A 14,877-nucleotide genomic window follows, 5' to 3' on the forward strand; every position below is an offset into this window, starting at 1 on the left:
ATGGGATGTTGCCTCCCAAGCATCCCTGCATACATTTTTCTTACAATAATTAACCGTGCTGGGTCCTACCATCAGTCCAAGGTCAATTTAATGAAATAAAACACCTTATATGGCCATATGGCTAACACACCATCATTTAGCCTATTTAGGGTCTTTGTTTAGAGAGGATCCGCCTCTGAGGTTTCACGGGCTCGCTGGTATTTATACCAAAGGCGCATCGGGACTCGGTCCCAGAGGAAAGGAGCTCTCGCGTCCGCGGTGAGTACTGCCCAGCCCTGGTTTCCCTTTTGCTTGCAGCAAGAGCAGGAAGGAAAAACACCTTGGGGGGGGTTCGGGGTGCCCCAGCGCTTATGGGGTGACCCCAGCTCGCTTTGCACGGCACCGGGGGTGCCAACCCTGGCAGGACCCTGCAGCCGGGGGCTTCCGTGGAGGCGACGAGCTGGGCTGCGGCCAAAGCGGGTCGCGCTCTTCCAGAAATCCACGCGATTTTGTGGTTTTTTTTGGTTTTGGGCTCCTGCGAGGTTTTCGCCTGCTTCCCTCTGGATTCGGGAGCGCATCTGCTGGTGGAGGGGGGCACCCCCTGGGAAGGGCTATTTTTTTCCCATTTTTGGGAAAGGATGCGAGGGTAGAGCAGCCAAGGGGCTGCCGAGACAGGACCGGATGAGAAGGCATCGCCTGCCTTCCCCCTGCCCACTCGGGGGGCACCGGCCGGGGACGGCGACGCTGGAGCTCCCCGGGGAGCGCTGCTGCTGGGCAAGCGCCGGCAGGAGGCTTTGGCACCCGTGTCGGGCACCGGCTGGCGAAGGATGGAGAAGCAGCAGCGGCGTGGCGCAGCACCCGTGGAGGATGAGCATCACCCCGCCCCCAGCATCACCGCACCGGGGCCGGACCCAGCGGCCGCCCCTCGGCAGGGCCCGCGGAGGATTTTGCGGGGCCGTGCATCCCCAAGGACTCCAACCCTTACAACACCCAAAGCCGGACGCGGTGGCGTGGCGTAACCCTGTCCCCCTCCCACCCTTTAACGCTGTTTTCCCCCCTTGCCCCCGCTTTTCCCCCAGGTCCCCCTGAACGCCAACCACTCCCGGCCCCACCATGTGCGAGGAGGAGACCACCGCCCTGGTCTGCGACAACGGCTCCGGCCTCTGCAAAGCAGGCTTTGCCGGCGACGATGCCCCCCGTGCCGTCTTCCCCTCCATCGTGGGGCGGCCCCGGCACCAGGTGGGTACCCAGGGGGGGCGAGCGACAGCCCCCAGCCACCCCCAACCCTGCTTTAATCACCGAAACGAGGCTAACGAGGCCGTCTCTCTCGCCGACGTTAGGGTGTCATGGTAGGCATGGGGCAGAAAGACAGCTACGTGGGCGACGAGGCGCAGAGCAAGAGGGGTATCCTCACGCTCAAGTACCCCATCGAGCACGGCATCATCACCAACTGGGATGACATGGAGAAGGTGAGACCCCCGCCCCGGGCCGGGGAGCGGGTGCTGGCCCCGGCATCGGCTTGGGGTAAGACCCCAATTCTCCCTTGCCCGCCTTAGATCTGGCACCACTCCTTCTACAACGAGCTGCGCGTGGCCCCCGAGGAGCACCCGACCCTGCTCACCGAGGCACCCCTCAACCCCAAGGCCAACCGGGAGAAGATGACCCAGGTAAGGCGCTGCGGAACCCCTGGGGACGGGGATGGACCCTCCGAAACCGCAGGAAGGGCTGGGGGATTTGGGGGCCAGGAGGGGCCGGCGTGGGGTGGAGGGGCAGGCGGCGGGGCGAAGCTTGGTGCTTTGATAAGGGCAGAGCTCTCGGCGGCGTGCTCGCCTGGACCCGCCGGTTTGCCGCACAACGCGCTGACCCACGTTTTTTCCATGCGGTGCACGGCCCCACGTGATTTTCTGCGCAATGCAATGACTCCGGTTTCCATGCGATGCGTTGACCCACGTTTTTCCACGCGACGCGCTGGCCCACGTGCTTTTCGGTGCAACGCAGCCATCCATGTGTTGTTCTGTGCGATGCATTGACCCACGTGTCCGTGCAACGCAACGATCCGCTTCTTTTTCCGTGCAATGCAACGATCCGCTTCTTTTTCCATGCAATGCCCGGACCTGTCTCTCCGGGAAGGCACGGCCCCCGTGGGTTGGGGTGGGACGGCACTGGGGACCCCCCGTGCTCCCCCCCAAACCCGCTGCCCCTCTCGCCCTCCCTCCCAGATCATGTTCGAAACCTTTAACGTCCCCGCCATGTACGTCGCCATCCAAGCCGTCCTCTCCCTCTACGCCTCCGGCCGCACGACCGGTGAGTAGGACACGCAGCATCTACCGCCCGGGGACCATCCGTGGTGGGGAAGGGATCAAGCCGGCTTCGAGCCCCCTCCCTCACCTTCCCTCCCCTTCCCAGGCATCGTCCTTGACTCCGGGGACGGCGTCACCCACAACGTGCCCATCTACGAGGGCTACGCTCTGCCCCACGCCATCATGCGTCTCGACTTGGCTGGCCGCGACCTCACCGACTACCTCATGAAGATCCTCACCGAGAGGGGCTACTCCTTCGTCACCACCGGTACGGGGTCAGGGAGGGAGGTATGGGGTGACAGAGGACCCCGCGGTGCTACCACGGCACCGGGTTGAGCCTGTTCGCCATCGTCTCACGTAGCCGAGCGGGAAATTGTGCGCGACATCAAGGAGAAGCTCTGCTACGTGGCCCTCGACTTCGAGAACGAGATGGCCACGGCCGCCTCCTCCTCCTCGCTGGAGAAGAGCTACGAGCTCCCCGATGGGCAGGTCATCACCATCGGGAACGAGCGTTTCCGCTGCCCTGAGACCCTCTTCCAGCCCTCCTTCATCGGTGAGCCCACCCCCAATTGTCCTGGCTGTCCCATAGGTGGTTGCCCCCCATCCCCACCGCCCCACCAGCAGGTTGCCAGCTCCCATGGGAGCCCCACAGAGGTGTTTCAGGGCTCCCCCAAGCGCTTTGCACCCCAAACGGGGGGGACAAACCCATGGGTGACTCCGTGGCTCTTTTGGGAAGCCCTGAGGTGGCATGGGTGGGGGTCAGGGTGCTGACAGCCCCCTTCCACCCCAGGCATGGAGTCAGCCGGCATCCATGAGACGACCTACAACTCCATCATGAAGTGCGACATCGACATCCGCAAGGACCTCTACGCCAACAACGTGTTGTCCGGCGGCACCACCATGTACCCCGGCATCGCCGACCGCATGCAGAAGGAAATCACGGCGCTGGCTCCCAGCACCATGAAGATCAAAGTAGGTGTGGAGGGAGAGCAAACCGTGGCCACCAACACCCCAAATCCTCTCCCGGTGCAGATATGGGGGGGAGGGGAGGACCAAGGGGTGCATCCTAACGGCTCATGTCTTGGCAGATCATCGCCCCGCCGGAGCGGAAGTACTCGGTGTGGATCGGTGGCTCCATCCTGGCGTCCCTCTCCACCTTCCAGCAGATGTGGATCAGCAAACCCGAGTACGACGAGGCCGGACCCTCCATCGTCCACCGAAAATGCTTCTAAGCCCCCTCCCTGCCCCGCGGCGGCCCCCCCGGCCCAGGCTGGGGCACCCCGCTCCTCCTCGGTCCCCGCTGCTCCTCCCCACCGCCCACTGCGCATTAAAGCCTTTTCTCCAGGCTCTGCCCCTTTTCTGGGAGATTTTGGGGCGTTGGGAGGTGGGAGGGGTTGGGGGGGGGCTGAGGGTAACGGGGGGAGGGAACGGGAACCCCTGACCTCATATTGGTGCCCCTGAATCCCATGTTGGTGCCCCCGATGTCATGCTGATGCCCTCGACCCTGCCTTGATGACACCATCACCATGTCGATGCCTTTGACCCCATGTTGTGGCCCCTGACCCCATGCTGATGCCTCCAAACTTGTGTCGATGCCCTTGACCTCATGTTGTTGCTCCCAACCCCGTGTTGTTGCCTCCAACCCCATGTCGATGCCCTTGACCCCGTGTTGGTGCCCCCAATGTTGTGTTGGTGCCCCTGACCCCATTTTGATGCCCCTGACCCCATGTTGGTGCCCCCAATGTCACATTGATGCCCTCAATGCCATGTTGATGTCCCCAACCCCAAGACGATGCACCTGACCCCATGTTGATGCCCCTAACCCCATGCTGATGCCTCCAACCCCGTGTCAATGCCCTTGACCTCATGTTGATGTCCCCACCCCCGTGTTGATGTCCCCAACCTCATGTTGATGTCCCCACCCCCGTGTTGATGTCCCCACCCCCGTGTCGATGCCCCCAACCCTGTGTTGATGTCCCCACCCCCGTGTCGATGCCCCCAACCCCATGTCGATGTCCCCAACCTCATGTCGATGCCCCCAACCCCGTGTTGATGTCCCCAACCTCATGTTGATGTCCCCACCCCCGTGTTGATGTCCCCACCCCTGTGTTGATGTCCCCACCCCCGTGTTGTTGTCCCCACCCCCGTGTTGATGTCCCCACCCCCGTGCTGATGTCCCCACCCCCGTGTTGATGTCCCCACCCCCGTGTTGATGTCCCCAACCCTGTGTCGATGCCCTTGACCTCATGCTGGTGCCCCCAATGTCATGGTGATGCCCTTGACCCCGTGCTGGTGCCCCTGACCCCATACTGGTGCCCCGCCCTGTCCCCTCTCTAGCGCTGCCGGGAACACGCCGTGGGCGGAGTCACATTTGCATAAATTACCATACCACCCCCACCCCACCCCCCCCAGCGCTGCGCGCGCCTCCAGCCGCCGCTTCCGCGGCCGTTTCCCCTCCCCCCCTTCCCCTCCCCCCCGCCTTCCCGCGTGTTGACGTCACGGGGCGGCAGCGCGCGCCGCTCGTTCCCATGTCATTAGCATATGACGCGGGAAGGCGGAAGCGGTGGCGGGATGGGGCGGTGCGGGGCCGCCCTGCGCCTGGCCCTGGAGGGGAACATCGGTACCGGGGGGGGCAACGGGGTCCCCGGTGACAAGGGGACGGTCGGCGGCTTGGGGGGGGGGGGGCAGTTTGGGTTGGGGGGGGTCTGCCGGGGGAAGGGGCTGGGGGGGCAGGAGGATTTGGGGTGCGATGGAGGTGAGGGGATTTGGGGTGCTTGGGGAGGGCGCAGCCTGAAGGCTCTGGGGGTCCAATTTAATGTCTGTAATTAATTAATCTTGCCGCCCGCCTTGGGGGGGGGGGGTGTGGACACCCAGAAAACCTGCGTTACCCCACGGCAGGAGCCGGGGCGGGGGGCACACGGGCTCACCCTGCGCTGCCCCCCCTCCCCACAGCCGTGGGGAAATCGACCTTCCTGAAGCTGCTGGGTGCCACCTTCCCCGCCTGGCACTTGGTGACCGAACCCGTGGCACAGTGGCGAAAGGTGCCGGCCGGCAGCGCGGCAGAGGTAACGGCGGGTACCGGCTGCGTCGTGGCACCGTTCGGCACCACGCCGCGGTGGGACAACCTCATCCCCCATCTCTTCCTTCGTAGGCGTCCGTGGGCTCCACCAACCTTCTCCAGATGATGTACCAGGAGCCGGCCCGGTGGTCCTACACCTTCCAGACCTTCTCCTGCATCAGCCGGCTGAAGGCGATGCTGGAGCCGCCACCCCAGCGGCTCCCCGGGACCCCCCACCCCGTGCGGGTCTTCGAGCGCTCCGTCTACAGCGACAGGTACCCAGCAGCTCCAGACTAAAATAGGAAAGAAGAGGGATGAAGGGATTAAATGGGATAACGAGCATCCCCGCCGCCCGGGTTGTGTCCCCTGGGACTCCCGGGGTGAGCAGAGCCCACGCCGTGCCCAGCGAAGCCCGGGGCGATGCTTAATGATAGAAACGTGCTTGTTGGATAATTTGGGACTTTGTTATACCCCAAATAATTTTTGCTCGCGGCTGCCCCATCCTCACCCGCTCCAAATCCCTCGGGCGATGGATGGGCTTGGTAGCGGTGAGCCGCGCTGGGCGGCTGCGTGTCCCTCAGCATCTCTCAGCCCCAAATTAAGGATTCGTGCCTTAATTAAACACGCGTGGTTCCCAGTTGGTGCAGAAAAGGTGAAAAAATGGCTGTGAAGCCGCCTGGGCGTGGGGATGGCTTGGAGGTCGCGACGCCGGCAGTGCCGGCTGCCCTGTCCCCTCTCTCCGTCCCTTCCCAGGTACGTCTTTGCCAAGAACCTCTTTGAGGCCGGACACCTGCAGCCGCTGGAGTGGGCCATTTACCAGGACTGGCACGGCTTCCTCCTGCGGCAGCTGGGGCCCCGCGCCGCCCTCCACGGCTTCCTCTACCTGCGGGCGACGCCGCAGGTGGGTGCTGGCGAGAGCCCCCGCGTTCAGCGGGGAGGGGGATGCGGCAGGCGTTGGGCTCGGCTCGGAGCCCGGCGAGCTCCCGGAATTGTCAGAATGTTGAGTTTTAACCATAAACCGCTGGCCCGGAGGAGCGGGGCCCGCTTCTGTTCCCGTGGGAATGTCGGTGGGAGTTTTGCTACGGATCCTACGGATTTTGGGAAGGGAGGGCTGCAGCATCTTCGGGGATGCCCAGCTGCAGTCGCTCCCCTGGGGCTGCTTTGCCGGATGCTGGCAGCCCGTTACCCTCCCATCGCCCGCATCCCATTAACCTCCCTGCATCCCGTTAACCTCCCGTCTCCCGCATCCCGTTAACCTCCCGTCTCTCCCGTTAACTTCCCGTCTCTCCCGTCTCTCCCGTTAACCTCCCGTCTCTCCCGTTAACCTCCCGTCTCTCCCGTTAACTTCCCGTCTCTCCCGTCTCTCCCGTTAACCTCCCGTCTCTCCCGTTAACTTCCCATCTCTCCCATCTCTCCCGTTAACCTCCCGTCTCTCCCGTTAACCTCCCATCTCCCGCATCCCGTTAACTTCCCGTCTCTCCCGTTAACTTCCCGTCTCTCCCGTTAACTTCCCGTCTCTCCCGTTAACTTCCCGTCTCTCCCGTTAACTTCCCGTCTCCTGCATCCCATTAACCTCCCTGCATCCCATTAACCTCCCTGCATCCCGTTAACCTCCCATCTCTCCCGTTAACCTCCCATCTCTCCCGTCTCTCCCGTTAACTTCCCGTCTCTCCCGTTAACCTCCTGTCTCCCGTGCGGGTGCAGACGTGCCTGGAACGGCTGCGGCGGAGGGCGAGGAGCGAGGAGGGGGGGATCCAGCTGGGGTACCTGCAGCAGCTCCACGCCCAGCACGAGCGCTGGCTGGTGGAGAAGACCACGGAGTGAGTCCGAATCCGTCCCCGCCGCGCTCCCCGCTGGCACCCAGCCCAGCCGTGGTTTTGGGGTGACCCCCCTGATTTGGGGGTTTATTTGGTTTAACCCCTTCTCTCCCTCCCTTCTTCAGGGTCCACTTTCCGGATGTGAAGGACGCACCCGTCCTGGTGCTGGATGTGGACAAGGACTTTGAGCACGACGCGCCCACGCAGGGCGTCCTCATGGCACAGGTGGGCACGGCAGAGGCGGCACGGCTTGCCGGCATCCCGCTGCCGGGAGCGCCGGGACCGCGGTCGGAGTCGTGCTGACCTCCAAGCCTCCCCCTCATCTTCATTTTTCCATGGAAAAAATAATTTCCACCCCCTCAGTCCAAGCTGGTTTAAACCTCGGCCATCCTGGTGCCATCCCGGCACTGTCCCGGCGCCGCGCTCTCAATCGGCTTCTCCTTGCAGGTGGACGCTTTCGTGACAGCGCTGCGAGCCGAAGCTTTGCCATCGCACCCCGACCCTCGCTGAGTGGCGGCGGCGGCAGCATCCCTGCCCACCGGTAGCCGCGCCGAGCGGCGGAGCCGGGAAAGGGGCATCACCGCCGTGAGCTCCAGCCGAAGATCCCAACACCAAGGACAAGGGACAAGTCCTGGTCCCCAACTGTCCCCCTCGGCCCTTTTACTTTGGGCGAGGGGTCTATTTAGGGCGCTGAGAGCACGGGATGGTTTTAAGGCGAATAAGCGGAGGCGCAGCCGTGTGCTGAGCTTCGGGGCGGCGTGGCACGCTCCCCGCGCTCCCCCCTGTGCTTGGGGGACCAGGTCGCCACCGCGACCCCCTCCCCATCTATTGGGCTCCCCAGCCAGGGATGCCGGAGCCGAGGATGCTCCGTAAGGTGGATTTAATGCGCTGGTTAAATTCCAACAGAAAATCATCGTGGCTCATGTTTAAGTTACACTAACCCCCATATTTTATTATTTTATATATGTATTTTTTTCCCTTAAATTAAAAACAAAGCGATGTCGAGGTCTCCTGGGTCTTGAACCAGGGGCGGGGGGAGCACGGCGTCGGGGGTGGGGGGGCTCCAGTGGGTGCTGTCTGGCGGGGGGACATTGTACCTCCAATTTTGGGGTGTTTGTGGCTGGGGGAGCGGGGGGTGACCCCGTGGAGGGGGGGGGCCGGTGCCCCAGGGCCCTCCCAGGCGTGGGTCAGGCTGGGCTGGGTTTGGGGGAAAACCGTGGGGCTTTGGCACCCGCTGGGTGGTTTTTGCCGGGGAGGGGGCTTGGCTCTTCAGGGGGACCCCTTGGGCTGGGGGCGATCCCCCCGGGGGGGGGGGGGGGGGCGGGGATGGTGGCCCGGTCCCCCTCCGCCTTTAGGGGAGGCTGCGGCGGCATGAGCGACCCTACATAAACACGGGCGGGGCGGGGCCGGCGGGGGGCGGGGCCGAGCACGTGTGAGGGGCACCTGCCCCGGAGGTACCGGGGGCAGCGGGGGGGGGCTGTGGGGCTGGGATGGGGGGCTGTGGGGCAGGGTCTGGGGGGGGAGGGAGGATTCGCGGGGGGGGGAGGGCTGTGGGGCAGGATATAGGGCGGGGGCTGGGGAGGGGGGACACAGGAGCCGGGCTGCCACCCCCGGGGTTTTCTCCAGCGACCCTACAATAACAACCCGGCATGGACCCATGTCCGACGACCCTACAATAACAACCTGGTACGGACCCACAGCTGACAACCCTACAATAACAACCCGGTGCACCCCCACGTCTAACAACCCTGCTACAACAACCCGCTACACCCCCGCGTCCCGCGACCCTACAATAACAACCCCCCAACCCCCCTCCCCAACTCACAACTTCCCCCCCCCCCCCCGCCCTTCCCTTAAAACCCTCCAACACCACCGGGGTGCACCCCCCCGCATCCCCCCCACCCCAACCCCTAGAGGGTCTGGGTGCCCCCCCCACCCCACCCTTGCTTGCTGCAAAGCATTGTGGGGGGTGGCGCAGGGCGCTGGCCTTGAGCCCCCCGGCCGGCCGCGGGTCCCCCCGAGCGGGCGCCTGCAGAACAAAGGAAGCAGCAGCAGCAGCAGGAGCAGGAGAAGCAGCAGCAGCAGCAGCAGCAGCAGCAGCAACAACGTGCAGCTCCGCTGCAACACCCACCCAGGGTGTGTGGGGGGCCCCCCCAATTTGCAGCCACATTTCAACCCCACTTTTCCATCCCCCCAACATCCCACACCGCCGTGCATGCACTTAGCTCCGGGTCGAACCCACCCGGCCCCCTGTTTCCAAGGGGGTGCCGTACCCCTTTTTTCCGGTAACGCTCTTTATATCTAAATAGAGGGGGGGGGGGTGTGGAAAGTTGCCAGCGTGCGGCTGAAGTTGTGCAGCGGCGGGGTGAAGTTGTGCGAAGCCGCGTGTTTTTAAGGGAAAAAGAAAAATAAAAAGCAAAACGGGGTTGGAAAAAATAAGAGGGTGAGATTGGGGGGGGGGCACCCACCCTGTTTTGGGTGGGAGTGTGGGGGAAGGAGGGGTGGGGAGTCAGCGAGGCCACCCCCGGGGTGGAAACGGCATGGAAATTAAAAGTCGGGGTGACTTCGCGTCAGCCGGGCGCTTCACTCGGTTTCGTCTCTGTCCCCACAGAAGTCACCAGCGTCCCCACGGCGGGGGGGACGGTGACGGCGTTATGTCCCTCTCGCCGGGCACCCGGTTCGTCTGCCAGCCCGGTCCAGCCGCCGGTTCCCCCCGCTCTGCCGCAGCTGGGGGGAGCCCCGAAATCTAACGTTCGCCCCAGGAGCGAGATGGAGAGGTGCGAGGGGCTTTGCCGGGAGGTGAGTGCTCCCCCCAGCCGCCCCAACCCACCCGTTCCCCCTCCTTCCTGGGACACCTTCACCTTTTTGGGCTCATTTGTGGCTTCTTTGGGTCGGTTGTAACGTCACCGTAACTTGTAGGGGGGCTCGTCGGGGTGGGCAGGGAAAGCCCCTTCTTGGTCGGTTGACGGTTTTATTTTTTAACGGTATTTCCGTGGGAGATGGGACCTTCTGCTACCTTAAAAGCCGTTTTGATGCTTAAACCCCCCCCCCCAAATCTCAGCTCGTCCCTGGGGCATCCCCAAAACACTGCCGTAGGGTGGGTGGCAACGGGACTCACGGGACAAAACCCACCTTTAAATTGATTTTCTTTGAATTTCTTGGTATAAAAGAGCAAAACACTGCACAAAACCCACCTGGGCACTGTTGGGGGTGGGGGGGTTGTCCCCAAAAAGAAGGGGGTGGCAAGAAAGGAGGCATGTGGGGAGGGCAGAGCCGTGCCCGGGGGGAGCATCACCAAGCAAACAAGTCGCAGCATTTTCTTCACCAAAAATTACAACGCCTTCCTGCGGCGCTTCTGGTTTTACCGGCCGGGGTGGTTGTAACCGGGATTTCTAATATCGCGCCCGTCATGCCCAAGCAGGCAGGGGGACGGGGGAGGCTGCTCCGGCTGGGGGACTTTGTGTCCCGTCCCCCCCCAAATTGCTGCTGCTTTGCTTTTTTGGGGTATTGGGGTGTGAGCGGCCGCTTCGCGCCTCTGAGTTGTATCCGGCAGGTTTTGCTCTCGGGATGGCTGGTGGGACGATGGGACGGGGCGGCGGGGACGTGGCGGTTGGCTCGGCCGGCGCTTGGCACATGGCAGGGCAGGGGGAAGGACTTTGCCCTTGGCAAAGTGCCGGTGAAAACGGCTGACGGTGGGGATTTGAGCCCGGGCACTTTTCCGGGGTGGGCGTGCTAAAAAAGATGACTTATAAAGATGCTGCTGGAGCCGGGGTCGGCAGTGGTGGGATTCCCCGGGGAACCCAAGTGCCGGCGGGTCCCTGCCCACCCCGGGCTGGTCCTGGTGGTGCCGGCAGCCGAGCGAGGGGCGTGCCGCGGTTCCCACGTCCCGGCGCCTTTCCCGGGGTGGTTTGGCAGATGAAGCGAGCCGGGGAGCCAGCTCCTTTCCCCGGCACCAGTTCTGCCCGTTCCTCCAGCTTGGCCAGGCCTGGGAAAGCCGGCATTTCCCCTCGCACCTCCGTCGCTGGAGCCGCGCTCGTGCTGTCGCCCTTGGGGTTTTGATTTCCACGCCGGCGAACGCGTCCCCATCCACGAGGGTTTTGGGACAAGAGGAGGAGGAGGAGGGAAAACGCCGGAGGTCGAGGTTTCGCTCCGCTCCCCGTCCCGCAGCGCCGACGGGCCCTCTCCCGCTCTCCCCGGGCGGCTCTCGATGCCTTTGCCATTTGCATAACTAATCAACGTCTTGGGAACCCGCTCATTACCGCCACGGCAAAATATATGGCAAAGCCTCGCTCAGCACCGGGGAGCTGCCGGTTTCTAACAAGAGCCACCCAAACCACCCGGCAAAGATCGGGGAGGGTGCTCTGACCCATCTCCCCCAGCTTGGGGGGACACAAACCTTAAATAAACCCCACGGGAAACTCCATTCCCAGCAGGAACGGTTACACCGGGACCCCAAAACCCCTTTGCCGGGTACCGGCGGGACGTGATGCAGCTCAAGGTGTCCCTGGAACGTCCCCAGCGCGTCCCCGGCGTTGGGAAATGAAAGCCCCTAACTGAATTTGGCAGGCTGTCTCGGTGCCAAACGCTGGAGATTAGGGATAATCTCATTTAAAGCATTACTAATAAAAAGTTACTAAATTTGTCCATCTCGAGGGGTTTCCCGGTGGGCTGGGGTGTTTTTTTTTTTCACCAGCATGAAATCGCCCCAAACTAGGTCTGGCATCTCCAAAAAAGCATCAGGGTGATGGATGGGATGAAGGGCTGGCCGGGGTTTGTCTCATTTTTCGGCCGGCACATCCCGGTGTCACCCGAAGGACCGGCACCCGCCTGCCGGGGGGATGGCCTCGGTTAATCCGGAGCGATGCTCGCCGTTACCATGCCTCCGCTGAAAATATTTCAGATCTCGACTGTGATGTTAACAGCTAAAATGACTTGGGAGAAAATTGCCGGGTGGATGCCAGCGGACGCGCTGCCCTGTCCGGCCGGAGGAGGAGGAGGATGGGAGGAAGGAGGCGTCTGCATTAATTAAATCCCCCCTGTGTTTTTTGAAGCAACCTGTTGCACGGCGGTGCCGAGCTTGGCCAGGCAAAAGGGGTTTGCAGCCCGCAGTGCCGTCGTGCAAGGTTGGAAATTGGGGGGAAAACCAGTTCCCGGCACCAGTTCATCCTGTTTATTCCCGTGGGAGTCACGTTGCTCGGAGCAAAGGTCGGATCCCGGTGGGCTCCGGCTTGGCGTTGCAATAGGGCTCTCGGCTCACGCGTGGCCTTTTCGGGAAGAGACGAGCTCGAGCAAATATCACAGGGATGGGGATGTCGGATCCGTGATTGCATTTTCTGCCTGGCCTCGGCATCTGGTTTATCCGTCCCACCGGGCATTGCATGGGCCCGGGGCTCCTTGCCTCGCTCCTTCTGCTGCAAATCCCTTTGGAAAACGTTTTTCACCGGGATGCTCCTGGGAAACCTTTGAGACCTTTGAGTTTGTAGAAGTTTTGCTGGCGATTCGGCCGGGAATAGGCTTGGAAAACTCCAAACCTGGAGCATCCCAGGAGCATCACCTCTAAGCCCTGGATGGGGAAGGCTTTGGGGGAATTTGCTTTCCCGCTCCCCTTTTTCCTTCCCCCCCACCCCCAAAATACACGTGTGCATCCAGCTCCCTCTGGACAGGGGTTGGAAAAGCCGGAGCTGATCCCGTCAGGGCTGTTTTAAGGACTCCAGTCCTGGCTTAACCCTTTCGCCGGCCCATTCCCACTGCTCTTCCCATGGGAAAATGTCCCGTCCCCCCCTTTTCTCACCGGGGACTGGATTTTGGGGAGAAGGGGGCAGCCGGGTGACGCGTGGGTTCTCGTGTGGGATTTAAGCCTTCCGAAGCTCTGCCGTCCCCCGATTAACGACAGCCCCAAATTAACGACATCCCCAAATTAACGACGTCCACGAATTAACGAGCGTGCCGGGGGTTTAACGGCAGGAAAACATTTGGGGAGGGGGCAAAGCGTGGTTTTGGGGATCCCCTGGCTGCTATAGGGGGTCTGGCCCCTGCGTGTTGCTGTTCCCACTCCCCAGCGTGGGCTGCTGCCTCAGTTTCCCCGGGGGGGGGGGGGGCGGGGGGACACGACCGGGGTTTGGGGGTCCTGTTACCCAGTTTTTTGGGGGTGTGGGGGCAGCGGCGGGGCCGGGGGGAGTCGCGGCGTGGGGAGGAGGCGCCTCCCCTGCGTGTCCGTGTCCGTGCGTGTGTCGTGTCCCGTCCCCCCCCACCCCCCCCCCCGCCCCCGCTCCTGCGCAGCGGCCGGGATCGGCTCGCGGCCCCGGCGGGGGGAGCGGGCGGGCGGTGTCGCGCTGCGTGGGGGGGGGGGGTTTGCGCGTGGGGGGGGAGCTGCACGGAGGGGGAAGGAGGAGGAGGAGGAGGAAGAGGAGAAGGAGGAGGAGGAGGAGGAGGAGAAGGAGAGGGGGGGAAGAAGAGATGCGCCGGTCAAACACCCCCCCGGCTGCAGCAGGGCGGCGGTGAGGGAGCGCGGAGGAGAGGGAGACAAGATGGCTTCCTCCTGAGGGCCGGATCCGTGCCGGGGCCCGGCGGGGGCTGCGAGGGGGCAGCGGCGGGGGGAGCGGCGAGGTAAGTACCCCCCCCCCAAATACACCCCCCTGCACCCCCCCTCCTGCATCCCCCCTGCATCCCCCCGTGCATAGCCCTCCCCCCCACGGACGTGCAACCCCGCGGGCGGGCTGGTGGGGGGAGGGGGGGGGAGGGGGTGAAGCCCCCCCCTCCCCCCCCCCGCGGTGTTTGCGCGTGTTTGTGGCTCCGCGGGCGCGGAGGAGCAGCGGCGGGCGCGGAGGCGCGGCGGGGCCGGGAGGACAAAGCGGCGGGGCCGGGGGGGACACGCACCGCCCGGCCGGGCCCCGGCTCAGCCCCGCTCCCCTGTGGGGAGATTTTTGACGATTTTCCCTCTTTTAGCCCTTTTCTTTCTCTCCAGCAGCTGGGGTTGGGGGGGGGGGGGGCAGATGGGGGTTGGGGGGGGGGATAAGCCCTAACATGCCCCCCCCCCCCCCCCCTTTCATCTTTATTACCCCATTGCTTTTCGGCTTTTAAAAAAAAACCCTTTATTTTTATTAATCCTCTCCCCTCGCTCCATCCCCTCAATGTGCTGAGCTCAGAGGTACGGCGGGTGATGCTAACAAGGGCGATGAGGCTCCCCTGGCGTGACGTCACCCTGACGTAACCCGGCCGCTGGCAGCTGTCATCCCTCGCCGTGACGAGGACACGGGGTCCGGCGAGGTCGGCCCCCTGCTTTTCGTCACGCCGAGGGTAACGGGGGTAGGATGGTGGTGGGGAGAAAAGGCGGCTTGTCCTCCTCGGGGGGGTCTCATTCGCCATCCGAGGCGGCGATTTGGGTTATCCCGGTGCCAAGAGCGGTGTGGTTTGGCAGCGGGCAGGATCGAAGCGGCTGCAGATGCTGGTGGCACCAGGGGACGTCCCCGAGGTCAGGGAGAGCGTGCCGAAACGCGTGGCCGCCCCGAAGTTTTGAGTCCGCGGTGAGCGACTTTGGCACCACGTGTTTTCGAGGGACGGGGATGCTTCAGATCTCGCACCCGAGATGCGCCGGCGCGCGCACCCGCCTGCCCGCCAACGCCGGAGCCGCCTCCGGATCCGCAGATGCTTTGCAAAATAAGACCCCTTCATAGGTGCCGGGGTGCCGGGTACCGCGGGGTGCTGAGATGCGGCGAGCGCCGGT

At 63.6% G+C, this 14,877-nt stretch overlaps 3 protein-coding genes across 7 annotated transcripts in view; all 3 read left to right on the top strand.

The window, feature by feature from the left end:
• The first annotated feature begins 104 nt into the window (after positions 1-104).
• Positions 105-3,624, top strand: ACTG2 (actin gamma 2, smooth muscle). The gene is made up of 9 exons (XM_075523809.1): positions 105-258; positions 1,059-1,218; positions 1,320-1,448; positions 1,536-1,646; positions 2,199-2,283; positions 2,386-2,547; positions 2,641-2,832; positions 3,070-3,251; positions 3,368-3,624. The coding sequence occupies exons 2-9, from the start codon at positions 1,093-1,095 to the stop codon at positions 3,509-3,511; spliced, it is 1,131 nt and encodes a 376-aa protein (XP_075379924.1). The 5' UTR covers positions 105-258; positions 1,059-1,092; the 3' UTR covers positions 3,512-3,624.
• A 1,196-nt stretch (positions 3,625-4,820) lies between these two features.
• Positions 4,821-8,159, top strand: DGUOK (deoxyguanosine kinase). 3 transcript variants are annotated; one of them, XM_075523613.1, is made up of 7 exons: positions 4,821-4,899; positions 5,232-5,344; positions 5,431-5,612; positions 6,091-6,238; positions 7,042-7,157; positions 7,280-7,379; positions 7,602-8,159. In XM_075523613.1, the coding sequence occupies exons 1-7, from the start codon at positions 4,821-4,823 to the stop codon at positions 7,662-7,664; spliced, it is 801 nt and encodes a 266-aa protein (XP_075379728.1). In that variant the 3' UTR covers positions 7,665-8,159. The 3 variants fall into 3 exon arrangements, with proteins under 3 accessions (XP_075379728.1, XP_075379727.1, XP_075379729.1); XM_075523612.1 differs by having other exon boundaries at positions 4,830-4,899; positions 5,154-5,344; XM_075523614.1 differs by lacking the exon at positions 5,232-5,344 and having other exon boundaries at positions 4,832-4,899.
• A 420-nt stretch (positions 8,160-8,579) lies between these two features.
• Positions 8,580-14,877, top strand: part of TET3 (tet methylcytosine dioxygenase 3) — a 30,085-nt gene continuing 23,787 nt past the window's right edge. Inside the window, exons 1-2 of one of the 3 annotated variants that reach the window (XM_075523794.1) lie at positions 8,580-8,608; positions 9,766-9,953. In XM_075523794.1, the coding sequence (XP_075379909.1) occupies positions 9,924-9,953 (30 nt within the window). In that variant the 5' untranslated portion in view covers positions 8,580-8,608; positions 9,766-9,923. Of the gene's footprint in view, positions 8,609-8,825; positions 8,841-9,765; positions 9,954-13,596; positions 13,761-14,877 lie in introns of those variants that run through there. The other 2 variants (XM_075523795.1, XM_075523796.1) reach the window with 2 other exon arrangements.

This window comes from Mycteria americana, chromosome 23 (assembly GCF_035582795.1).
Source record: "Mycteria americana isolate JAX WOST 10 ecotype Jacksonville Zoo and Gardens chromosome 23, USCA_MyAme_1.0, whole genome shotgun sequence".
Classification (NCBI taxonomy): Eukaryota; Metazoa; Chordata; class Aves; order Ciconiiformes; family Ciconiidae; genus Mycteria; species Mycteria americana.

Coding starts and splice junctions, on each gene's coding strand:
- DGUOK (XM_075523612.1), top strand. CDS start 4,851: ATGGGGCGGTGCGGGGCCGCCCTGCGCCTGGCCCTGGAGGGGAACATC. Junction 5,613..6,090: donor CGCTCCGTCTACAGCGACAG/GTACCCAGCAGC, acceptor GTCCCTTCCCAG/GTACGTCTTTGCCAAGAACC. Junction 7,158..7,279: donor CTGGTGGAGAAGACCACGGA/GTGAGTCCGAAT, acceptor TCCCTTCTTCAG/GGTCCACTTTCCGGATGTGA.
- ACTG2 (XM_075523809.1), top strand. CDS start 1,093: ATGTGCGAGGAGGAGACCACCGCCCTGGTCTGCGACAACGGCTCCGGC. Junction 2,548..2,640: donor CTACTCCTTCGTCACCACCG/GTACGGGGTCAG, acceptor CGTCTCACGTAG/CCGAGCGGGAAATTGTGCGC. Junction 2,833..3,069: donor CTTCCAGCCCTCCTTCATCG/GTGAGCCCACCC, acceptor CTTCCACCCCAG/GCATGGAGTCAGCCGGCATC.